The sequence below is a fragment of the Epargyreus clarus genome, unplaced genomic scaffold (assembly GCF_041222505.1).
Source record: "Epargyreus clarus isolate Ecla_fem2 unplaced genomic scaffold, WU_Ecla_fem_2.2 ptg000036l, whole genome shotgun sequence".
Taxonomy (NCBI): Eukaryota; Metazoa; Arthropoda; class Insecta; order Lepidoptera; family Hesperiidae; genus Epargyreus; species Epargyreus clarus.
The window spans coordinates 753,286-780,647 of record NW_027332241.1 but is presented as its reverse complement, the minus strand read 5'-3'; the positions used below and the strand labels follow the sequence as shown (position 1 = coordinate 780,647).

The 27,362-nt window shown below is 39.4% G+C and overlaps 1 protein-coding gene across 1 annotated transcript in view; it reads left to right on the top strand.

The window, feature by feature from the left end:
- Positions 1-26,404, top strand: part of LOC140756908 (uncharacterized) — a 95,506-nt gene extending 69,102 nt beyond the window's left edge. Inside the window, exons 3-13 of the mRNA XM_073092445.1 lie at positions 12,942-13,035; positions 13,621-13,743; positions 14,652-14,806; positions 15,602-15,718; positions 16,192-16,301; positions 17,795-17,856; positions 18,732-18,951; positions 19,456-19,636; positions 20,295-20,487; positions 23,665-23,878; positions 24,675-26,404. Coding sequence (XP_072948546.1) covers positions 12,942-13,035; positions 13,621-13,743; positions 14,652-14,806; positions 15,602-15,718; positions 16,192-16,301; positions 17,795-17,856; positions 18,732-18,951; positions 19,456-19,636; positions 20,295-20,487; positions 23,665-23,878; positions 24,675-26,353 — 3,148 coding nt within the window. The 3' untranslated portion in view covers positions 26,354-26,404. The remainder of the gene's footprint in view (positions 1-12,941; positions 13,036-13,620; positions 13,744-14,651; positions 14,807-15,601; positions 15,719-16,191; positions 16,302-17,794; positions 17,857-18,731; positions 18,952-19,455; positions 19,637-20,294; positions 20,488-23,664; positions 23,879-24,674) is intronic.
- Positions 26,405-27,362: the final 958 nt, after the last annotated feature.

Here is a 27,362-nt window from a genome sequence, read left to right as displayed (position 1 = left end):
CGTACTAATGTTACCTGTGTGATGCGATATGATAAGATGAAAACACAATGTGACTTGCAGTACGATTGCCACGTTAATTTATTTAGAACATAAAATATTTTTAATATTGGTATGGTCCCATGAGATGTTGTTAGGTTAGATAGTGAGATAATACCTTAAGACAGAAGGTCCCTTAAGTAGGGACTGCATACATTACCGGCTTGGTATTACATAGATCTCAAGACTTTTTACGGTAGAAGAATTGAATGGCGAGACTTGGATCTTTTTACAAGCATTGTTTTTGATGGCATATTATATTTCTAGCGAGGATTAGTTCTGCGTTTCGGTGTGCGGGTGTGGATGAGTTATATGACTAAACTGGAACGCTTTGGAAAGTATGTCTCCCTTACCACACTTCAAACCAGAACACAGCAGCGCCTAACACTGCTGTTATAACAGAAATTGGTGTGGCGGTGGTGCCGCCGGAGTCGAACCAAAAGGAGTTCTACCAAACAGATGAATATTTTGAATGAAATCAAGCTACCCTGATAAAATATTTTGATTTTTTAAACTTAAGTATTTGATGATTCACGTGTCGGAGGGGTCACCATACCGGTCCGACGCGCTAAGGGTCCCGGGTTCAACGCCCGGCCAGACAATTTAAGCGATGAATTTCGATTTCTGTTTCCGGGTCTGGGTATTTGTCTTTGTGTTCATGGCACCCATGACACAGGAAATCCCATTAGGGTTGTTCAAATGAAATAAAATCAGTATTTCATTTATCAGTCATTTAGACAAAAACAAGAAAAATATTCGAAAAAACTACTTTGTATCATTGTAAGGTAGAAATACGTCTTAATCTTCTATTCCTTGTGAATAGCGAATGAGTTAACTGTTTTCTTCAACTCAAAGACTTAAAGTAAGACTAGTGATGGCGATCTGAGATCGCTTTTTTTTCAAATCAAATAAACTTTTCTTATTCAAAATAGGTTCTTTACAGAACACTTTTTGAATGTCAAAACAACTACCACCACTTCACAAGGTGTTTCGTTATGGAGAAGAAGATTTAATAAATCAATTCATAAAAAAATCGAGCATTTCAAGTCGAATCGACTTTTTCGGGAAGAATCGCCATCCCTAGGTAAGACTAAACTAGGTAACATTGAGCACGATTTTGAGAACCTTATAAAGGAAGATTTCCTAGCAGTATGAAGGTAGAACCCTTTAGTTCGACTCCGGTGGCAACACCGCCACACCTATTTCTTTTTTTTTTTTTTTTTTTTTTTTTTTTTTTTTTATATGTAACCTAACGATAAGGCAGACGGGCTACCTGATGGAAAGCAGTCACCGTCGCCTATGGACATTTGCAACACCAGAGGAGTCGCCAATGCATCGCCGGCTTTGAAGGAGAGCTCTTTTTACACCCCTCTTGAAGAGCCCCATGTCATAGTCCTGAGGGAATACCTCAGGAGGAAGTTCATTCCACATTTTGCACGTACGCGGCAAAAATGAACGATTAAACCGAACCGTGGAGGACCGCCACGGGTCCAGTTGATGTGGATGGAACTTCATCCTTCGGCGAGTGGTGCGATGAAGGAAAGGCGACGTAGGCACCAGATCAAACAGTTCCTCAGAACACTCACCATTGTAAAGTCGGTAGAACACGCAGAGGGAACCTATGTCCCTCCGCAGGCTTAAGGGTTCTAACCGATCAGAGATCGCTGGGTCATCGACGATTCGCACCGCGCGTTTCTGTACGGAGTCAAGTGGGTTAAGCTGGTATTGTGGTGCCCCTGCCCAGAGATGCGAGCAGTACTCCATGTGGGGCCTCACTTGCGCTTTATAAAGCAGAAGGAGTTGCCCCCCAGTGAAGTACTCCTTGGCTCTGTTCAGGACGCCCAGTTTCTTTGAAGCCAACTTGGCTTTAACTTCCAAATGACTCCGATACTGCACGTCACACGAGATGTCAACTCCCAGGATCCCTACACTTTTACCAATGGTGAGCGGTGTACTTTGGAACTCAGGCGCTATGACGAATGGGGTTTTTTTAGCGGTAAACGCGCAGACTTGTGTCTTCGTGGGGTTGAACTCAACAAGGTTAAGACGACCCCATTCCGAGACCCGCTCCAGAGAGTTCTCGATTTCAGACACAAGTCGGATTCTGCTTTCTTCCACGAATGTCCGAGAGGTGTTCGCACGGCCTGTGTACACAGCATCTCCCGTGCTATCATCTGCATAGCAATGAATGCCACCGGTTTGTAGCAGCATATCATTGATATGCAGAATAAAAAGCGTGGGAGATAATACAGACCCTTGGGGCACGCCAGCGTTGATGAGCTTCGTGTCTGAGCAGCACCCGTCAACTACGACCTTAATATGCCGCTCAGACAGAAAGCTGGCTGTCCATGTGCACAACCTCTCGGGAAGACCGTAAGATGGTAGCTTCGCGAGAAGGGCCCTATGCCAGACCCGGTCAAAGGCCTTAGCGATATCTAGGCTTACGGCTAATGCCTCCCCATTGCTCTCAACAGCTTGTGCCCAACGATGAGTGAGGTACACAAGAAGATCACCAGCTGATCGGCCCTTGCGAAAACCATATTGGTGATCGCTGATCAGCTGGTGCTCCTCCAGGTACCTAAGGAGCTGCGTGTTTACAACACGCTCCATGGCTTTTGAGAGCAGTGAGGTTATCGCTATAGGCCTATAGTTGGCCGGGTCACTGCGGTCACCCTTTTTGGGAATAGGGTGTACAAGGGCAACCTTCCACGAAGACGGTACTTGTCCTGTGGTGTAGGAAAGCGAGAATAGGCGCGTTAAGACGGGAGCCAACTCGGGAGCGCACGTCCTGAGTACCACTGCGGGGATTTCGTCTGGCCCGCTCGACTTCTTGATATCGAGGGACAAAAGAGCTCGCCTGACAGCCTTCTGCGTGAAGCGAATATCTGGCATAGAGCTCTCACACCGCGGGATGGTAGGCGGTGTGGCCCCTGTGTCATCAAGAGTCGAGTTTGAGGCAAAGAGGGTACCAAGAAGATCGGCTTTCCCCTTTGCCGTATGGGCCAGAGAATCATCTGGTTTCCGCAGGGGCGGTAGTGAAGACCGACAGAAATTACCCTCGACAGCTTTGGCCAGCGACCAGAAGGCTCGACTCCCGGAGGGGTAACCAAGTAGCCGCTCGCCAATTCTGCCGATGTGCTTAGACTTCGCCTTGGCCATATGCTTCTTCGCTGAACGGGAGGCAGCATTAAACGCGGTTCGGAGCTCGGGGGTTTTTGGGTCCTTGCTAGCGTGTGCTGATGCCCAGGTTTGGAAGGCCTCCTGCTTAAGGCTTAGCGCTTTAGCACAAGACCCCCCAAACCAGGGCTGACTCCGTCCGCCGACGGACACGACAGAGTTTGGAATGAAACACTCCATACCCTGCCGTATCACGTCGGTTACAGACTCAGCACACGAGCTAGGGTCACCCGAGACGAAACATAGCTGCCTCCACGGGTACGAAGCCAGGAACTCCCGGAATCCGTCCCAGTCTGCTGACTTGTAATGCCAAACTTGTCGTCTCCCGGGGGGACGTGTCTCCACGGGGTACGACAAGGGCACAGTCGAACTTACCAGGCAATGGTCAGAGGATCCAAGGGGAGCCCTGACCATTACTTGGTAGTCCACCGGATGGGTAGTCAGCAGTAGGTCCAGCAAAGAGGCAGTATGGGTCTCTACATCAGGCACCCTAGTGAAACCGGGTACGACCTGAGAGAGCCCATATGCCAAGGAGAAGTCATATGCGGATCTCCCAGCAAAGTCGGTGGTCCGGGATCCCAGCCAATCAACATGATGAGCATTGAAATCACCAAGAACCACCAACTCTGCCGAAGGACACTGCTGCAGCATTCTGTCGGTTGCCCACTGGACGTGCTCGAATAATCGAGTTGTCTCCACATCTCCGCTATAGGACCTATATAGGCACGCGTAGACACGGGTAAGACCTCCGACGTCCGCGCGCAGCCACAACAATGATAGGTCCTTGTCTTCGAGAAAGCTGAGACGGCGATAGCAGACATCTCCCCGAACATACACACATACCCCGGCTCGACGCCTGAAGGCATGTTCTAAATTGTAGCCGGGGTAGTCCAAATACGATGTATCGTCCGGGGTAGATATCTGCGTCTCCGTCAAAAAGAGAAAAGCCGGCTTTACCGTCTCAAGGTGGTGGTGGACGGCATTCAGATTGGAATGGACTCCTCTGATATTGCACATATCCACAATAAATGTGGAAGAGGTCGCCGCTGTGCAACTTTTCTTCTTTTTAGGCTTTCTCATAGTGGTTGGTCGAAAAAAGGGCGGGAATTTGAAAGGATTTGCGATGCTCCGTCAACGCCTCACGGGACAAAGTATGAGTCTCGTGACACCGAGCCTACGGAGGTGATGTGGGATGCTGGCGCGGGGGACGGAAGGGCCCCCGGTCCCCCCCGTGCACGACTACCTGGCTCCACTCCGGTCTCTTACTCCGGCAAGGTAGCCGCGCAACGGGATTTTTCGCCGGTTGGCGGGACAGCCTCCCGGGCCAGAGGTTAACAGTGTTGCCCGGGTTCGGGTCCCCAACTAACCGGCGGGCGGCCAGCGGACAACCGTTTCACCGGGTCTCCCTGGCCCCCGCGCCAACACACCACGCCCCCAGGGGCAACGACGCTTAAAGAGACCCAACGGACCCGTAAAGTACGCCGTCGGAAGCACCACAAGAGGATGGGAAGGGAGGGATAAGGGGATGAACTGGCTCCCAGGCGCACTACCGAAACACGACGAGTCGTTATTAACGGTAGACTCCGACCTGAGGGTGGTAGCTAGCCAGGCAGATCCCACGAAGAGACCTTACCACCAAGCGGGACACCTTCGGGAATTACGCCAGGCGGTGTCAGATCCAGCAACCAGTGGAACCGTCGCAGTAAGATGTTAAATGCCCGAGTAGACGCTGCTGCCCATCTACCCGGTAGATGCCCTTAGTCGGCTTCTACGACACCCACGGGCAGGTATGGGGTGGTCTATTCGCCGCCGGAGCCACACGGCCAATTCCACACGGCCACACGGTCTGTTATAACAGCAGTGTTAAGCGCTGCTGTGTTCTGGTTTGAACGGTGTGGTAAGGGATATATGTTTCGGAGGCGTTCCAGCTTAGTCCTCAGGGGTAGCGGCGCGTTTGTTGCCGACGGCACGAATATAAACTTATCTGTGGTTGATTACAGATGTCCATACGACAGTAGCCACCATCAGGTGGACTGCACGCTCGTCTGCTACTCCTATATTATAAAGCCGGTTCTGTCTTCACTTTTTAATCTTTGTTCAACATTAATATTCTGAGCTCGTATTACTTTCTGCTTTATATTGCAGTCTTAGGTTCGATATCCGAGAGGTTAAAAATAGTTATGGTAAAACCCAAGTATACGTCCGTAAGTGGATTATGACGGCTAGTGGAAAATTACAATCTTTTACAATAATTGATCAAGTGCAAACCAAACTCGCACACGTAGGGTTCCGTACTATCATTTTTTTAAGTATTTATTATTATTATTATTTAGTATTGTTTGACCAGAGAGCTGGCACATACCACGGACAGCGAATTAGCCTCGCTATCCAACGAGGGAATGTTGCCAGCATTCTGGGAACTCATCCCAGGGACAGCAATTTAGATGTAGCTTTTTATATTTAATTTAAAATAAAGTTATATTATTTCATTATTTTTTTATATTACTTTAATTTATTTTAGTTAAAACATTTAAGTGTGTAAATGTCAAAAATAAAAACATTGTGGGTTTAGTATTTGTTTTCATAGCAGTCATAGAAGTAAATGCGTTGGAAATTTGAACTGTCTACCTATAACGGTTGTCATACAAGAATCCGCTATTCTTTTTGGCCTTTTTCGCTTTATTTATCGAACCATAATAAATCATAATGCATTTATTTCTATGGCGTCTGACAACAATTACTAAACATTAAAACATAAATGAATACTTGGTGGTACGGAACCCACCGCATGCGAGCTCGACTTGCACTTGGCCGATTATTTACGTATCTCTAGGGTCCGTTCACACAGACCGGATCGTGTACCCTTTGAATTGGCCGGAGCGGAGCCACCAACTATTTCACTGGTAAAGATTTGAAAGAGGGTGCGCTCGCTTTCGGAGCCGATCGGCTGCGCGAGGAAGAATGAGCACGCAGTCAGAGCCGGTGGGCTCCTCTCATTATTTCACATGAAGCGTGTTCAAGCATTCTTGGTGACAAAAGAAGTGCGCATGTAAAAATAAACCTTAACACTATTAGGTACTCAAAACTCTGTTTCCAGCGTGATAAAAATGTGCTCTCCTCTCCGAGCCGGTCTGTGGGAACGGACCCTTATGGTATCAAATGAACGGTATTTCCATATCTGTACTGTGGTATTTCTGAGAAAGACAATAAAATTATCTTACTAAAAAGATCGTTTTTGTATGATTTTTTTATAAGGAAATTCGTTAGCCAGAAGTTTGCCAAACAATTTTTTTTCTAGAATGCACGTCATACTTCTGTATTATGTTTTGTGAGTCTTCCATTAACTTTTTTGTAAACTTCAAATAATCTACGATTCGGTTTTCTAACAAAAACCATCCATTATTCCGAAATGCATCATCATGCATAATTGTTGTAGTAAAAAATAAACGGTTAAGTGTGAGTGGGGCTTGCGTGCATTTTTTACTGCTAAACTTTTTAGCGTTCCGTATCCGAAGGATAAAAACGGAAATTTTGCACTGTATAACAATACTAACTAAAAAAAACGTCTGATCGAAATAAATAACTAAAAAAGGAAATAATGTAACCTATGTCACTCCCACAATATAGACGAAACCAACGACACCTCATATGTTAAAATCCGTCAAGGCGCTTGGGCTGTAGAGCGTGCTAAAGAATGAGACATACATACATACATACTTACATACATACTTACATACATACATACATGAATAACAATGACAAGGCAGCCGATATAAAGAAAACCATCTCTGACATGCTTGGCAACGAAGCGACAGTTGTCAGTAAAGTCCCAGAAGTTACCATTGAAATTAAAGACCTGGATGAAACTACCACGAAGCAAGAGGTTTTAGAAGCATTGCTTAAAACTGTCGATGGTGATAACAGTATTACTCTCGATACAATTAAGTCATTACGGCGGACATTTGGTGGAACTCAGACGGCCACTGTCAAATTAGACGAGCAGACAGCTATAAAAATCCTAGGAGATCGCAGCAAAATTAAGATAGGCTGGGTGAACTGTAGAGTAAGAAGGATAGAACGTCCGACGAAATGCTACAAATGTTGGAGATATGGTCGAACGAATAACGAAAGTAGACGAAAGAGGCGGTTTTGTAGCTCTTTTTGCACCTTTCATAAAAAGGCCACCAATATACATTATGTCAATGTATACAGTCATATGTACAGGATTTGGTGTGAATCCTGCGTGTAACAATTAATAGTTTGAGATAACTCACGTATTCAGAAAAAATGAACAATTATCAAATTTTGTGGGCCATTTAAATTTTATTATCTGACATTTCAAAAAGTTGAAAAACCTAACATATTGACGTCTTTGGCGTAAAAATAAAATTACTTTTGCGAAAACGGCTAGATAAGTTCAAGGACAGACACTTTTTTGGTTTTGATTACGCATGCGTTCTACATATTTGTGTGGGTATAGAAATCTAAAACTTAAAAAGTGTCGAAATAGTATTGAAACGTACCAATTTCTACCGATTTGCGTATTTTTTTTTTTGATATCTAGGAGTAGCAATTGGGTATGCAGATGTTGAAGGTGGTAGAACCCTATGTGGTTCGACTCCGGCGGCACCACCGCCACACCTATTTCTGCCTAATAACAGCAGTGTTACGCGCTGCTGTGTTCCGTATTGAAGGGTGTGGTAAGGGAGACAGACTTTTCCGAGGCGTTCTAGCTTAGTCCTCAGGGGTAGCGGCGCATCTGTGGCCGACCTCAGGTAGGAATATCTATCCTATCTGGGGTTGATTACAGATGTCCATGGGCGGCAGGAGCCACTTACCATCAGGTGAACTGCATGCTCGTCTGCTACTCCTATAAGATAAAAAAAAAAAAAAAAATGGAGTCCACCTGATGGTAAGTGGCTATTGCCGCCCATAGACATCTTTAATCAACCTCGGGTAGGATTAGATATTACTACCTGAGGTCAGCCACAAATGTGCCGCTGCTCCTCAGGACAGTTTTGGGGGAGAGGGAGTCACAGGGGGAATTTGGTTATATTAGGCCAATTTTTTCTAACGCGTTTTAAATAATTTTAGTATTTACTAGCTGACCCGGCAAACATTGTGTTGCCATATACTTAAATAAAAAAAATGTTAAGAGTGAAAAACCCTTATCACTTAGGGATATGAAAAATAGATAGTAGCCGATTTTCAGACCTACTGAATATGCATATAAAATTTGGTGAAAATCGGTAAAGCCGTTTCTGAGGAGTAACATTGTGACACGAGAATTTTATATATAAGATTGTAAAGCCTGGTATATCATTTCCGCTACTCCCGCAGCAGAGAGGAATCCAAGAAGGGATTCTCCATGAAATGTGTGTGTGCCAAGTGTGCGTCGGACTCAACGATTTTGGGGGAAGGTCATGACATGCAGGGTTTCTCTACGAAATGGCCAAGTGCGAGTCGGATTTAATGGTTTTGCGCGGGGGGGGGGGGGCATAACCCCTTTGACACCCCCCCCCCTTGGGGGTCGTTCAAGTATTACGTAACGCAATTTGGGGGGGAGGGGGGTCTTGTAAAACGTTACGATGCGTTACAGGGGCGGGAGGGGGTCTTCCGTAATACACGTTACGTAACATTTTTTTAATATAAAAAATAGGGAATTAAAACTCCTAAATTGGCAACCCTTTTCATTTACGTTTTACGGGAAATCCCTTGAATGAATGGGTTCAGCCAAACTAAGTCCAGAGTATTCTGAGTTAGACTAAGTATAGTACAGTATAGCAGTATGCATGCTTTGACTATACTTAAACTGTAAAATACTTAAACTAGTTCGGCTGAACACGCTCTTTGTATATATAGTCTGGTTGTCATTTTTAATTTGTTCTCGCAAATTGGCAAATCTTTTCGTTCATATTTCACGGGGAATCCCTACATTGTATTGTACGTCATTTAATGTTGTTTCCTTTGTCAGTGTTCGTTAGTGTTTATAGATAAGTAGAGATGGGTTGTACTAGGTAAATTTGGGACTAGGTATGCCTGTTCCTAGTATTTAAAAAATACGTAATCCAGAAACCTTTTCCACCTAGTCCCATAAAGTCTCATTAGGTATTGCAATTTGGTGTGGACTACGTACTTATTCTTGGACTAAGAAGCTAGTTCGTTCATGCCTTGCATCAATATGTAAGGGCGGTAAGGTTTGCACGCGCACTCACTAGTAATAATGAATTGTAATCTTTCCTTCATACTTTATACAGGCTTAGGACTGTCAACGTTAGATTTATCGAAATAGTAGTTTGATTTATCATTAAAGGTTTCGTGAGCCGGCGCGGCGTCCACCTAAATGACATTCGTATAGATTCGGAATAGATGCACGACTGAACAATTCCGAATTTTCACACATTTGACATTTCATACTTAATTCGCATCGAGTATCTGTTTGATCCGACAGCGACTAGGTGTAGTTAAAAAGGACAAGTATATAGTTGCTTGCCCATGAGTTGATGTTTTATTAGTTTTTACTCTTATTCGGATTAAAAATCTCTTGTTTTATTTCTTAGTATTATAAAGTAAATATGTAAGTAAAAGTATCCCAAGAATAAAAACTATAACATAACTTTTTAGCGAGTTTTGGGTAAAACTTGACACTTGAGTGTTACGTAACGTTAGGGGGGGGGGGGTATAGAAAAACGTTACGGTGCGTTACAAGGGGGGGAGGGGGGGTCAATAATCTTCAAAAATTGCGTTACGTAATACTTGAACGGCCCCTTGAATGAAATGAAATGAAATATATTTATTTTGTATAGGCCAACGACGGCACTTACAAATTGTCAGTTAATATTTTTCTTAAACTACTACCGGATCGGAACGCGACCTCTACTGAGAAGATCCGGTAAGAAACTCAGTGGGTTTGTCTTTTTTTTTTGAATAATAATTATTCTCTTTGTTTTTAAATGCTATCATTTTTACATTTAATTATTGCACGGGCAAGTGTCTTCGTTCAAAAGATAATCTAACTGTAATAAATTGCACTTAGGTACGAAATATCAAATGTTGCCAGACGCGCAAAAACTTGCCCAAATGATGGTGATTAACGGAACCAAACATTCCGTTAGATTTAATCTGAAGTTTTTACAATCTTTTATTTATCATGCTTTGTTAGGACGTGTGTGAGGGTCAAATCTTGTTATTGAATTAAATTCTTTAAATTTCCACTTGAAATTTTGCACGTTTTTTGGATGACAATGCATAATAAGTTTCGTGACGTTTGTTTAAACTTTTACTCGCGACTACGCTCGCGGTTATTGATTTTTAACACGCTTTTATTAGCTTGGGTTGTATGTATGTATGTATGTATGTACGTAAAAGTAACGGAATCATTGAACCCGATTTCTATCCACTTTGAACGTTCAGTTTAATTCAAAATTATGAAAAAATATCAAAAACCGATGACATAATTTTGTACCATTGTCCTTATCAACATCCTCAGGATTAACGATTTTCGAGGCGACAGAAAGCGCCTTAGGGAGAGTTCAGGCAAAGTTACTAGATTGATTTTTAGTTTAGAAAAATAATAATGTTATTTCCCTATAACTCAAATGTACTGAAACATATCTATAATGCCATCTTGTAGAATGTTTTTTTGGATTCCGTACTCAAAGGATAAAACGAAACCCTCCGCTGTCTGTTCGTGAGTCACAGGGCTTTATCTCTTAAACCGTAATAGATAGAAACTTGATTTTTACACGCTTTTTATTAGCTTCACCTGTATGTTTGTATGTTTGTTTGTATGTTTGTAACCGACTTCTTTGGGCGCGATTTTGACCCACTTTAAACGGCCAGATTTCATTCAAACTTTGTAGATTTATTTCACAATTATACTATTTACTGTTCCTTAATTGATTCCTAGATTCATTTAGATTTTCTACTTTTTAGTTAATTTTATCATAAAAGCGTGTTTTTTAGTTTTTTGAACTATATTTATTTTACAGACGATGCATAATGATGGTCGTTATAACAACAAATACTAAAAATTAATAAAATAAATATAGTTCAAAAAACTAAAAGACACGCTTTTGTGATAAAATCAACTAAAAAGTAGAAAATAATTTTCAATCTAACAATCAATTAAGGAACAGTAAATTGTATAATTGTGGAAAAAGTGTGGGGTGCTTTTCGAAAATTGATAAGTGGAGTTTTTTTTTGTTTTCATGAACGAAGTGAATTGTTTTTGTTTATTTACATTTAGTAAGTTATTATTTTAATTTTAATTAACAAATAAAGACTGTAGTATTTATAGAGATGATTGGTTGCTAGATAACCAAGATTTACTTTTCTGTGGTAACAGTATCATAACACAAGATTGAAATAATTCAAACTTCTTTATAAAAAGAATCCAATCTTTTCAAAAATATTTTATTTGTATAATAAATAATTATTTCATATAGACTAGTAGCTTTTGATTATTGAGTTGGGTTGTCTTATTATTTTATCAAAAATAGATTTTTTTAATTCGATTATTTTTATTTAAAAAATCGATTTTTGGAAAATCAATTATTATTTGGTAATAAAAATCGATTTCTCCCCAGCCAAGTCACATCCCTATGAGGCAGAAATAAGTGTGGCGGTGGTACGTACCACCGGAGTCGAATCACAAGGGGTTCTACCACCTTTGATAATATCGCGAGAAATTTTTCATACTATCCGTATCGGTATATGTACATTTAAGGCCTTTGATATAAATATTCGTAGCTCATTGAATGGTTTCAAAAAATATGTTTACGCAGTTTATTATCTGTAGGTACTATATTTGTTATCTGCATAGACGTCAATCGTGATACGAATGACGTCTATGCACTCACGTCATTTGAATGAAATGAATTTAAAAATACATGTGTATTTCCGCCATTTGCATTTATATTTACATGACAAAAAAAATTATAATTAATTAATACAAGTAACTAAGTAGGTTCAAAATAAGTTGTAAATTGCATTTTATTTATATCTATTATTAACTTATGTGTTATAAATAAATAAATTCGAATAAATTGTATAATAAATTGCAAAAAACTTTGATTAATTATTCCCTTTTTTGACAACCGATTTTTTTATTGAGGTGTTTTAGTGTTATCCGTAAAATAGTATTTTGGAAAATGCATGATTATGTTGGATTTTCGACTACCGGGCGATCATTTGTTTAAATAAATATCTACTTTTACTTGGACTATGTTGCGTTTTTATAAACATAATCCACACTAGAATTCCGTGTCGTCATTCTGTCGTTACTCTAATATAAAAGGTGCCCCGAAAAACCAAAAAAAATCCCTTACACGTCACGTAGGATTTACCAACAATCAATATTTCTAAATGAAAACTTTCGCTAAATTAGATTTACGTTGACTTACTAGGCGATCAGGTTTTTATTTTTCCTTAAATTATTTCTACCCACCTCGGGCCCCTCTTGTGTGCCAGAGGCCCCGGCATATACAAACACGAGCTTTTGCCCACTGCTTCGCTCGCGTTACGAAGTAATATTTTCATCCCCTATTTTATCTGAGGTGCCGGGGATTTGAACTTCGGACCCCTCGATCAAGAGGCCGAGTTTCTAAACCCCTAGGCTATCACTGCTACTTATCTGCTACTTATTTATATCTAGTTTACTATATCCCTCGAGATTTATATCTCATACCGTGTTATCACCATCTTTTAAACATTATCTATTGTTACAGATCGTGTCCAGACCTGAAAAGACTGTATCTTTTGGCTCGACCGAAGAAGAACAAAGAAATTACAAAGAGATTACAAGAACAGTTTGATGATGTGGTAAGTTATTTAAATTAAGTTTCTTTTTGTAGTAAACGACCACTTGACGGTAAGTGGCTATCGCCCATTGACATCTGCGGGGAATAGGAATGAAGGTGGTGGAACCCTTTGTGGTTCGACTACGGCGGCACCACCGTCACACCTATTTCTGCCTTGTAACAGCAGAGTTAAGCGTTGTGTTCTGGTTTGAAGGGTGTGGTAAGGGAGAAATACTTTTCCGAGGCGTTCCAGTTTAGTCCGCTCGGGTAGAGGCGCATCTGTGGTCGACCTCAGGTAGGAATATCTAATCCTATCTAGGGTTGATTATAGATGTCCATGGGCGGCAGTAGCCACTTATCATCAGGTGGATTGCATGCTCATCTGCTACTCCTACATTATAAAAAAAATTGTAATCAACTTCAGATAAAGTTTCCTACCTGAGCTAAGCCTCTCTCAATCTAAAACGAAATCCGTGCCCAGTAGTGGAACAGTAAAGGATTAAGGACATCTCCAGCAGTGGGACAATAGTTACAATAACGAAAATAAACGAATACACGAATAAATGTATAATAAATGTATAATAATGTATGAATATGTTTGTCCTAGCTCTACGAAAAACTAAGGAAAGAAAGACCAAACTTCATGCAAAAAATCACGTTAATTGAGGGCGACGTTGGACAACTAAACCTCGGAATAAGCGAAGAGGACAGGACGAAAATTATAAATGAGGTAATGTATTAATTCTTGTATTAAATTCGTTTTTTAATCATCATTGACCTAGTAGATGCTTATAATTCTGAACTCACGGAAAGAATGTCAGATGAAAAGGAGTCTGAAATAAGGTTGCTTTTAAGAGTCATTTAACTAAAGACTAGCAAAAAATCGGATATTCTATTACGTCTTTACCTTAAGGGCACAAGGGCCTTTTTTCGTGAGGAAACCCTTAATTCCTTCAGCTGCAAGGGCTGTGAAGAGGATATGTCGGACTCCGCGGTGTTCCTCTGGACGCTCTTTTTGGGACCTTGGCTACGCTAGTAGCCCTCATCCGCGGTCCCGACGGCAAGGTCACAAGGCTGTGCCCAGGGCCACCGACATAAAAGGGGCCCCAAAAAGAAAATATATAGTTACATGACACGTTAATAATTGCGTTTACATTGGTAATTTTTCACTTCATATTATTTGAAGCAATTTTTCCTTTCTCATTCGCATTTTCAGTTTTAAAAAACTTTATTTATTGTATCACTTTTCCACTTAGGTATTTTGTAGGTCTTTTTAGCGTTTATGAACATAACCAGTCAACAAGTTAGATCAATAGTTTAAAGCTTGACGACCTGATTTCTATATGATGAATTTAGGTGTCTGTTTCTGGGTCTGGGTGTTTGTGTATTTGTCTCTGTGTGTGTCTATAGCACCCACGATAAAGGCCCTAGTTTGGGGCTGCGAGTGTAGAAAGCATTTTTTTCCCTTAACTTAAATTTAAAGTAAAAAGAAACAAAAAATAACTTGTTTACAAACAAAATATAAATAAAATAAGCTATCTAAATTGCCGTGTGAGGCATGGTTCCCAAAACGCTGGCGGCGTTTTCTTGCTGTTTCCTTGTTTGTTCCTTTTATTTATTTTTTATCACCATTCGCAGGTAGAATTCATATTCCACGGTGCAGCGACAGTCAAGTTCGACGAGGCTTTGAAAACAGCTGTCGAGATCAATGTCAGAGGTACCAGGGAGATATTGGAGCTCGCCAGAGCGTGTACGAAGCTGAAGGCACATGTGCACGTGTCTACTGCTTACAGGTATGTGCTCGAAACACTCCCCGAATGACAGACACGAAACCCACAAAGTTTTCTAACATGGGTGTAGAAGCAGACGAGCGGACAGTCCACCTCATGGTAACCTGATTGTAAGTGGTTACTGCCCATCTGTAATCAACCCCAGATAAGATAACATTCCTACCTCAGGTCGGCCACAGATCACCGCAAATCTTTTTATATATATATTTATAATATAGGAGTAGCAGACGAGCATGCAGTCCACCTGATGGTAAATGGCTACTGCCGCTCGTGGATATCTGTAATCAACCTCGGATAGGTTTAGATTCCTACCTGAGATCGGCCACAGGTGCGCCGCTACTCTTGAGGACTAAACTGGAATGCTTTGGAAAAGTATGTCTCCATACTTCAAGCCAGAACACAGCAGCGCTACACTGCTGTTATAACAGAAATAGGTGACGGTGGTGCCGCCGGAGTCCAACCACAGAGGGTTTCAAATCCGCTCATCCTCCATTGTATGATTTATTTGTAGCACTTTTAATTTTTGAAGTTTCGACGACCCGCGTGGCGGTGCGGTCACCATACCGGTTTGACGCAAAGGGATCCGGGTTCGATCCTCGGCCAGACAGATATCTGACTGATGAAGATATCTGTTCTGGGTCTGGGTATTTGTGTGTATCCACGGCACCCACGATACAGGGAATCCTAGTGTGAGACTGTGAGTGTAGAAAGCGTTAAAAAAGTTTGTCAGAGTATAAAAATTAAAAAGTGCATAAAGTCACGTATGTCATAGTTAAATCCTGAAATATTTCTTTACAGTAACTGTACGTTGCGAGAAATTGATGAAAAGTTCTATGAGATACCTCTGGCCAGTGAGAAGTTGGTGGACTTGGTGGAGAATATGGATGAGAAGACTCTGAACAGCATAACACCTGGGTAAGTTACTTGTACCAATTTTTCAAAATTAAGAAGATTTGATTTAATTTCAAAATAAATAGGCTACATTGCTAAAAGCAAACGAGCATGCAGTCCATCTGATGGTAAGTGGCTACTGCCGCTCATGGATATCTGTAATCAACCCCAGATAAGATTCCTATCTAAGGTTTGCCACAATTGCATTGCTACTCCTCAGGATATATATATGTGTCTTACCACATCCTTCAGACCAGAACTCAGCACTGCTACATTGCTGTTATTAGGCAGAGACATGTGTGACGTAGGTGCGCTGGAGTCGAACCACACAGGGTTTTACCAACTTTAGAACCTACCTGAAGGTAGAACCAATATAGTACCGGGAAGGTACTGTACACCGATCAAACCATAGAGAATCTACCACCTTGCCGACTACATTGTTTTGTTGAAACTGTAAAAACATTTTTATTTTATTTAAAACTGTATTTTGATTACAGATTACTAGGGGATTGTCCCAACACATATGCTTATACGAAGGCAGCTGCCGAGGACATCGTCAAGAAGTACGCTAAAGGCCTCCCTGTGGCCTTATTCAGGCCTTCTATTGGTAAGACTTTATAAACCACGTGGTATAGTCCGCGTAAAACTGCTAGTCCGCTCTGAATATAGAAATGAATCGCGTCGCCATAGCAAATTGTATGACTACACCTGTTCGCAACTTCAGAACGGACTAACAATTTGGCGCGGAATATACTATTCGTTTTAAAAGTAGAACCTTCTATGGTGCGACTCCGGCGGCACCACAGTCACACCTATTTCTGTGATAACGGCAGTGTTAAGCGCTGTTGTGTTCTGGTTTGAAGTGTGGTAAGGGAGATTTACTTTTCCGAGGCGTTCCAACTTAGTCCTCAGGGGTAGCGGCGCACCTGTGGCCGAACTCGGGTAGGAATCTAATCCTATCTGGGGTTGATTACAGATGTTCATAGGCGGCAGTAGCCATACCATCAGGTGGACTGCATGATTGTCTGCTACTACTATTTAAAATAATATTAAAAAAGACAGAATAAATGTTCAGATTCAACTGACTTTTACAATTTAAAAATTACGAATAAATTAATTACTTTAAAAATAAATTATTTAAATGTGTGTAGGTCAAATGAACAAGAATAGGTCTAATTGTAATTGCTAATTGTCTTTCTTAATTAATTATTACGTTATTTAAGTGTCATTGTGTACAATAACGTTTAAAATAATTCATTCAATTAATTTAATTTGGTATGTATAGACCGCGTTAAACTACTAGTCCGCTCTGAATATAGAAATGAATCGCGTCGCCATAGCAAATTGTATGACTACACCATAGATTAGTAAAGATACTTCGCCGCCTTGAAATTGAATGAAGCCTTATTAGTAAGTTCTTTTTCAGAATTCTTCACAAATAAAAACATTTTTAGAGAAAATTTACAAATAAATAACTAATACTGCGTAATTTACATAATTAATAAATAATTATTTCAAATATTTTAAGGACATTTTAGCACGGAGACGTGGCAAAACTTTTTTACGCAACTAATTCAATTCTCAAAACTGGGTACATTTTCTTGTTAGGAGTGAGTAATCTTTACTAATCTATGGACTACACATCGCAACAACTTCAGAGCACACTAGCCGTTTGGCATGGACTATATATAAATAAATAATGAGGTTAAAATGTATTTTTATGATAAGCAAATAAGCATGCAGTCCACCTGATGGTAAGTCACCGCCGTATGGACATCTGTAATCAAACCCAGATAAGATTAGATTCCTATCTGAGGTCGGCTACATGAGCCGCAACCCCTGAGGACTAAGCTAACTCTTCGGACAAGTATGTCTCTTACCACACCCGTTAAACCAGAACACAGCAGCGCTTAACCCTGCTGTTATAACAGAAATAGATGTTGTAGTGGTGCCGCCTGAATCGAACCTAAAGATGGCGTCACACGATCCTGAATCACGCTATCGAAGTTTTCTAAACATCTTGCATATATACAAGCTCTGAACTGAGACTATTATCTGCTTTATTAAGAAATCTAATCAATTTTTTTAATTAATTTACAGTAATTGGAACAGCAAGAGAACCGGTCGCTGGCTGGATTGACAACGTATATGGACCAACTGGAGTAAGTATATACTCTTCTTCTCCATAACGAAACACCTTGTGAAGTGGTGGTAGTTGTATTGACATTCAAAAAGTGCTCTGTAAAAAAACTATTTTAAATAAAAAAATGATTTGATTTGATTTAATTATTGGCCAAGTGCGAGTCGAATTTGCACACGGGGATTCCGTACCATCAAATTGTCATTTATTTGAAATTGGAACATTAAAAATGGAACTGTATACACATTAGGGTTCTATAGGTAAAGCGAAAACCGCTGGAAAATGACAGTTTTTTGTATGGCACTTTTTTTTATAATATAGGTGTAGCAGACGAGCATGCAGCCCCCCTGATGGTAAGTGGCTACTGCCGCTCATGGACATCTGTAATCAACCCCAGATAGGATTAGATATTCCTACCTGAGGTCGGCCACAGATGAGCCGCTACCCCTGAGGACTAAGCTGGGACGCCTCAGAAAAGTCTGTCTCCCTTACCACATCCTTCAATACGGAACACAGCAGCGCCTAACACTGTTGTTATTAGGTAGAAATAGGTGTGGCGGTGGTGCCGCCGGAGTCGAACAACATAGGATTCTACCACCTTCCAACTTTCATAGAGTCACTTAATAATAGAGCACATAAGATGACACTTAATAATAGAGTTCTATTTTTACCTTTTGGGAACCCTATAAACGTTTTTAAAAACAATCATTTTTCGTATTTATCTTCAAAAATCCTTTCACTTCAAACTCATATCTTGATGCATAATATTTCATCATCATCATCATATTCAATATCATCATCAATATTTAGCAAATAATTGAGCCATCTTAACAAATCCGCCATATTTAATTTTAAATGACTTGCCTAAGCTTACTCAAGGAAATTTATTAATTCCAGGTGGTAGTCGGAGCTGCAGTGGGTCTGATCCATGTCCTCAACTGCAACCCTACAGCCATAGCAGACCTGGTGCCAGGAGACATGGTAGTGAACGCCTGCATCGCGACCGCCTGGAAGACCGCGAGGGACTACCCTGGGAATGATGAAGACGCTCCCCCCCAGGACCAGCTGCCAGCTGTCTATAATTATATTTCGTCGGAGCAGCAGCCGTTGACCTGGGGTCAGTATTTCTGATCAAATCAAAGGTGGTAGAACTCTGTGGCTCGGCTCCGGCGGCACCACCGCCCCACCTATTTCTGTTATAACAGCAGTGTTAAGCGCTGCTGTGTTTGAAGTGTAGTTAGTAACATACTTTTCCGAGGCGTTCCAGCTTAGTCCTCAGGGGTAACGGCGCATCTGTGGCCAACCTCAGATATATATGTCCATGGGCGTAACCAGAAACCAGACCACAGCAGTGCTTAACACTGCTGTTATTAGGTAGAAATAGGCGTGGCGGTGGTACTGGTGGTGTCGTACCTTTCCGGTCGATACAATCTTTTCAAATACCTTTGAAAATCTAAGAGTACTCACAGAGCCACTAATCATCACACAATCTCTAAGAAAGATTTTCGATATTCCACCCCTAAAGGGCTAAAATAAATATTTATTTGATATTATACTCTACGCGTACGAAATCTACACCTAGTCCTACAATAATTTAACTAACCCCTTATTTCTATTCCAGCGAACTTCATGAAATACAACGAGGTGTACGGCCTGGAAGTGCCGTCCATCCAGGCGGTGTGGTTCTACCTGCTGTACCTCACGCCGTCCCGCTTCCTCTACACCGTCTACTGCTTGTTCCTGCACTGGATACCGGCGTACGTTATTGATGGGATCGCGATACTGATCGGGAAGAAACCTATGTGAGTATTCGTTTTATTAAATGAATAGAAAAAGTGTTCTGAATTAAGATTTTTTGATGGTGAGTGTTGGCGATGGGAGATGGAATGGGAGATTGATGTTTGAGTTGTTGGTCAACTGTAAGTAGCATTGTACGAATGCACTCCTCTCTTAAAGACTAAATTGGAATACTTGTTGGTATTTGTCGTATTACGACCGGCAAAGCAGAACAGTAAGGCGAAGCAGCTAAGTAAAATAAAGACTCTAAGCGGCCTAATATACAACCTGTCGCCGCCTCTTGCGAGCGACCGCTTATGACTCCGGTATCCTTATGACTTCGTCGTCAGAACCGACGGTAATGGTCGCTAACACGACCTGCTGTTGCTGTTTGCTCACTGTTACTCATATGTTACCTTACTAGTTATTCCTAAATATAGATGAATGCTAAACGGGATGGATTAAAAATACAGAAAATAGACATACATTTCCTTTACCACAGAATTTCGTCACCTTAGGGGCGGAATTCTGATAAAAACTCTCACAGTGCTCATCAACGTTATATTATAATACGGAACTCCAGTGCTAAAATGCATCTATAACTACTGACTTGAGCTACGCATTGTTTGTCAAACAGTGTCGATGTTGAATATGTTAATAAAAAAATGTATTAATTTGTTACAGGCTAAGAAAAGCATACAGAAAAATCGAGAAGTTCTCAGCTGTGATCGGTTACTTCGCGCTACGCGAATGGAAATTCCACAATAAGAACACACAAGCGTTATTCAAAGAGTTATGTGATGCCGACAAACATATCTTTGACTTCGATATGGGTTCTCTGGACTGGAGTGAGTACTTCCTTAGTTACATCCGAGGGGTCAGAGTATATTTGTTGAAAGACCCAATTGAAACCATCCCCCAAGGGGCCAGGAAGTATATTAAACTTAAGGTGATCCACTACGTCGCTCTAACAATCATCGTGTCGGCCACTTTAAGAATACTATGGTTTCTTCTTAAGTTAGTTTTAGGTTAAGTTTAATTTTAAATTATTCTTAAATATCAACTGTTCAGATTTATTTCATAATCAATTTTTATATCAGTGAAGATAAGCTTTAAGTATTTACTTTTTAATTTTTTTTACTTAACATTTTACTATTTGATATCTGCGTTTAATTCTTAAAAATATTTTTTAATACTTAAAGTCACCTTTTAACAAAAGAAGTTTAAACTTCAACTGTAAAATATCAAAATATAAATCAAAATAGTGAATCTATTTTTTATTATCAAATTCGAATTCATATGTGGTCAAATTATGAATAACATACAAATATTTTTATTAATACATTACAAATACTTATTACGTAAAAAATACAAAATCTTAAAATACCTAACAATATCTTTGAAAAGGGAATGTATTTTTCATTCTGGACAGTTGTACTATATTGAGACGCTTAAAATAGTTTAGAAAATAATTATATTGTAAAATGTGATTAAGTAATGTAAGGGAGCAAGGTTTAATGAGAGTAGAATAATTGTAGATGCATAATAATTGTTATTGCATTTTGTATTGTCGTCTAATAAAAAAAATAACAAAAAATACAACCGACTTCTATGTCACTACAAAGTAAAAATTTATTGAAATAAATGTTGGTTTAGCACATATTTCTGAAGTCGGCGCTCAATATATTTCATTGGATAACGGCGTAAACAGCGTGTCCAATATGAGCGCATTTTTTTCCAACCAAAAAAATCATCAAATTCAGTCCGTAAACGACGAAGTTATCCACGAATAAACATAAAAAAAACATTTATACTGTCGAATTCAGAAACCTCCTTTTTGAGTCAGTTAAATATAATATACGTTGTATACATTGTATACTGAAGTTAAATGATTTCTAGTTTTGACGCTAGATGGCGTTGTAAATATAATGTGTAAATATTTTCAAATAACTACAACGGCTCTGAGGTCGTTATTTTTGTTTCATTTTTTTATTATTCAATAATTTTAGAAAAAGATTTTGGAGTATTTTTTGCAATTATAAGTCAGATATGACGTCAGTAAGCCAAAATGCAATAACATATAGCAAAATCGAAGATTTTGTTTTTGTTATTGTTATTAAATAATCTTGTATAATATACGTGGGGATTTTTAGTAAATAATAATAAATTATATACTTATTGACCTTTATATGGATAGACTTTACTTTAGATATAATTACTTTACAACGTTATTACAACGAAATTACCCAACTGATCATCAATAACTAATAAGATATAGTCCGCGCAAAACTGCTAGTTCGCTGTGAATATAGAAATGAATTGAGTCGCCGTAGCATATTGTGGGATGACAACTTACCCTTCCGATGAGTTTTTACGTTTTGACAAATATGACTGTTTTGGTATTTGTTTACGTATTTGCCCATACAAATTCCAATCAGCGCCCCTAGCTGATTGTTTCAGAACTATAGTGACAGAAATATAGAGACAAAAAGACTTGAGCACTTACTTATCGTTACGTTTACTCAGTTTACTGAAGCAAACGGAACAGAATAATGGATTGAGTAAACGTAACGTAAAATTGTGGGATGTTTTGAAAACTCATGGTAAGCTCGCAACCACTTCAGAGCGGGCTACCAGTTTGACGCGGACCATACTTGAAAGATAACACGATAATGAAATATTTTATTTAACGAATATTTTGTCCCATCTGTAACTGCACTATTACATAATACAACTTTTTGTAGCGACCAGAGGTTCTCAAACTCATTTCGTTTACGCCCACTTTTAGAATCAATTAGTTTCTAACACATATCATGACAAAATTATGTTTATTTTCGTCTAATTTGGGGCATTCCTAAGAAAACGAAAGAAAAAAAGGATTTTTGTATAACAATAAACCGTCTCTTAAATAAGTTGACGAAAAGAAAGATCCTATTCCTGTCTAAAAAGACCTTTGGATTTTTCACCTTTTACACCCGGTTTTTGGAGCTTTCAAAAGGGGACGTTATCGTCAACTTTGAGAAACACTGACCTGTATCATATGATACGAATTGTAATTAATACATATTTTATTATCACTAAAACATTGTGTTCATTGGAAATTAAAAAAATACGTTCAATTTACGAATAAATTATTTTTTAACATTTTTATAAATTAATATTTTTTATCCACGTCTTCGTCCATCCATCTTGTATGTAAAACTGTATAATATAGATTGTATTTTAATTATAAAATGTATTGTGATAATATACAATTGCTCACTTAATTTAAGATGTATTTTTTATGTTACCTAATAAGTTGCCATTGAATAAACATATTTTTAAATATTTTCGGTTATTATTTTGTTAACATCAATTTTACGTAAATAACTCATTTTTCGGGATCCGTACCCAAAGAATAAAAGCGGAACCCTATTACTAAGCCTCCGCTATCTGTCCGTCTGTCACAGGGCTCTATCTCCTGAACCGTAATAGATAGACTGATACTGAACGCAAGAACTGCATTAAGATATCAGAGCTATGGTATATATTTGATATTTTAATATATATAAACTAGCTGACCCAGCAAACGTTGTGTTGCCATATAAATAAAAATATGTTAGGGGTGAACAACCCTTATCGCTTAGGGGTATGAATAGATAGTAGCCGATTCTCAGACCTACTGAATATGCATATAAAATTTGGTGAAAATCGGTAAAGCCGTTTCGGAGGAGTACGGTAACTAACATTGTGACACGAGAATTTTATATATAAGATAAGTTAGATTGTCTTTCCCTGTATAGTGTATACCACTGCATACCCACAAATATACATTTTTGAGGTTTTTATGAGTAAAGTGAGACATAATATCTATCCGAAAGAGAATACAAAAATTACAAATAAAATTAAAAAAACGAAACGATGAACACCAATTTGTAATCTGTGACAAATCTACAATTTTGACAAACTTGTCATGCTCATCAGTAATGTGTCGACATGATTGACAAATGTTCAGATGAATTTACAAAGTATTTTGTATGTTGTTTTTATAATACAATCGAAAACGTTTGGCGAGCAGAATTCTGAGGTCGTTATTTCTCAGAGTGGTGTTGAGAGGGTCACACCTTGTGGTGTTGGGTTGAAATTCTATGTAGAATTAAACAATACATCAGATGATCATGATTATGAGGTGCAGGTCTCAGGAGATCAGTGTTGCTTGGAGGCTGATGGAAGCTTAGACTGTGATGTGCTGGAAATAATTGGGGATTGTGTCGGATTTGTGCCTAGAGGTGATTTTCTTGTATTTCTATTTAGCAAAAGAAATTGTTGTTAGAAAAACTGAGGTACCAAAAAGCATGACATAGTGGCACTTGTTTATAATATAGGAGTAGCAGACGAGCATGCAGCCCACTTGACGATACGTGGCTACTGCCACCCATGGACATCTGCAAACGCTCCTAAATAAAATAAGATTCCTACCTGTGGTTGGCCACAGATACACCGCTATCCCTGTGGACTAAGCTGGAACGCATCTTACCACACCCTCCAAACCAGAACACAGCAGCGCTTAACACTGCCGTTATTAGGCAGAAATAGTTGTGGCGGTGGTGCTGGAGTCGAAACTGCAGTCTAGTCCAGTTGGACCTTCAGGGCGTTTATCGGCAGTTTTTCATTCCATTCAACACTAATATCAAATTACTTGCAGCTTTAACCTTGTCTTTATCCCTATCCCATTCTTTCACGCTATCTCTAATCTTATCTAACAATTTCGTTACTTTTCCTTTTTACTAAAACTGTTATTACTTCTTTTCACTTTTACCTTCCTTCTCCTTTTAGTGTATGTTCTATTCTATCATCAATTTAACTTCACTACTTTACTGTTATTTAAAACTGCACTCTATTTGCACCCTACCTATTTCTATCTCATCCTTACTTTTACTCCTCACCTTATGGTTGCCTGGAAGAGATCGCTGATTAGCGATAAGGCCGCATGTTGTATTGTTTTATATTTGTATGTTACTTTGTTATTTCATGTTGTGGGTACAATAAAGTATATTATTATTATCAAAATTACTTAAATTACAGGTTCTATCAAAACAGTCCGCATGGTCGCCCCAATTCTCGACCCGATTGACAGACACGGCTATTGCATCCTATATCTAGACTCAAAATGCAATTACAGTGGCAGAAATATGAGAGACACAATCAAAATAAGCTTCGACACTAGACTTGGAAATTTAAATAAAATTCTTGAAGCTAACATAAAACCGTGTAAGAATATAGATGAAGATCCTTTAAATGATTGCCAACCTGTTGATTGTGACTCTTTTTATAATAACAGGAAGCCGTATTATAGTAAAACATTTAAACGGTGCGTAGAAACTCCATCTTGTATTTCGGATATGGTTTCTGAGTTACCAAATGTTATTTACGACCCAATCACAAATCGTTGCGTAGTAGGAAAGGCTATAACTAAAAGAGATGTTGATTATATCAAGGATTTGAATGCAAAAAATAGAAGACCAAAAGATGTGCTTATTATAAAGAATTATGGTAAAAGTTCCGATATTAATGTTACTAGTAATGACCTGAATAACGCGATCGATATGGTACCGATGTGCAAGAAATGTAATAAGCTGCATATTCTAAACCCACCGTTGATTTCGCATATAAAAAAGGAGTGCTTTCCAAATTTCCTAAGTACCTACTTCGTAACTAACAAGTACACTGTATCAGTTTTCGCTGGAGTGATAATAGTACAATGTTGTTTGATTGGCGCGATGATATACTGCTTCACAAAGAGTTGCGCGTGCTGTAAAAAGAAGAAAGTTATCAGAAAGTTCTTTAATTATCGTCAAGACGCCTCAGTTACCACACCTTTAATTGGTACCAGTAATATGGATACAGAAACGGATTACCAATTTGAAAGCGAGTCTTCAAATGTCGACAATAAGATCAAATGTTACAAAGCGTGCCAAAAAGAGAGAAATAAAAACATGAAAATGAGTATGTCTGATGATATTTTATCTAAATGCTTGAATAGACGTAACTGGAGTCGTCACCAAAATAAAACTGATGTTATTCCCGAAGTTACTAATGAAATAGTTAAAAATATAGATAAGGTAGAAACCAGTAAAATACCTGCGACAGAATCAAAGAAAAGCGAAACCAAAGTTGTATTTGAAGACGAAAAACCTAAACCTAGTGAGAAAATAAGCAAGAAAATTGGTAGTATACCAAAATGCCTTAATAAAGAGATTATTGAGCGTGAAAAAGAAGAAATAGAAGAGTACGGGTCTTCAGAAAAAGAGATACAATGCCACAGCTACAATAATAACGGATCGAATATAACTGGCTTCAAACCAAAATCATTTAGAAATTTAGGATATTTTCAAACTGAGAGACGATTTAATGTGTCCGTATCATCAGATAAAGAGGCACAGGCGTACTTCTCCAACGATTCTATCGATGATTTGCTATCAGAAAAAGGTATTTATTTCGCGGAGAATATATCTAAATATAACTTCTCCACTGACACGAATAAGACGTCAACGCCGGTCTCAAGTAAGACATCGAAGAACTTTGTGAAGAATGTCTTATCGCTGTTACATAGGAAGTCGAAAACGAATACATCTGATCCCGGGGGGAAGGCGGAGAATACTGATGTGAAACTAATACACATGTCCAGAGCCTCCATTTATACAAGCACTGATTCTGAGTGTGTCAAGTGTCTTAAACCCAAGGACACGAGGACATCATTGTAATTTTCGAAGTTTGTTTTTAGGTGAAATAGATTTTATCAATATTGTGTTGTACATACTGAGTTTCCCAGTTCCATGAACACACACAAAGACCAACAAAACACCCAGACCCAGAGCAGATTTTAAAATCTTATATATAAAATTCTCGTGTCACAGTGTTAGTTACCGTACTCCTCCGAAACGGCTTTACGATTTTCACAAAATCTTATAGGCATATTCAGTAGGTCTGACAATCGGCTATTTATTTTTCATACCCCTAAGTGATGGGTTGTTCACCCTTAACATTTTTTTATTTATATGGCAACACAAAGTTTGCCGGGTCAGCTAGTATACTTATAATAATATATACAAAAATCAATGTTTGTCTGTATGTCCTTTATAGAATCGTAAACTATGCATTTGATCATGTGATGATCTTTAGCAAAGTTGTTGTGCATGAGCCCACGAAGGTTTCAGAGTTGGTACGACCAATTTTCGACAGAAGGCGCCACTGTCGTTCCAATGAAGGTATACATTTTCAGTTATATGTATTTTATTTCTTTTTAATGAGGGGAAGCCGCGGGCACTACTAATTCATTATAAAGTTTGTCTAGGGATTGAACCTGGAACCCTCTCGAAAGTGAGTTTGTGACACTTTCACGCCTTAACTACATAACCGATTGTCATGAAATTTTGTACACACGTTATCAGGAGTGCAGGAAAGGACATAGGGTACCTTTTATCCCGAAAAAAGTTCCTGAGGGATAGAAAAAATAGTTGATAACAGATGTCCATGGGCGGCAGTAGCCACTTACCATCAGGTATTCATAACAGCAGCGTTAAACGCTGCTATGTTGTAGTTTGAAGGGTAAGGGAGATATACTTATCTGAGGCGTTCCAGCTTAGTCCTCAGGGGTAGCGCATTTGTGGCCAACCTCAGGTAGGAATCTAATTCTATCTGGGGTTGATTACAGATGTCCATGGACGGCAGCTACATATCATCACGTGGACTGCATGCTCGTCTGCTACTCCT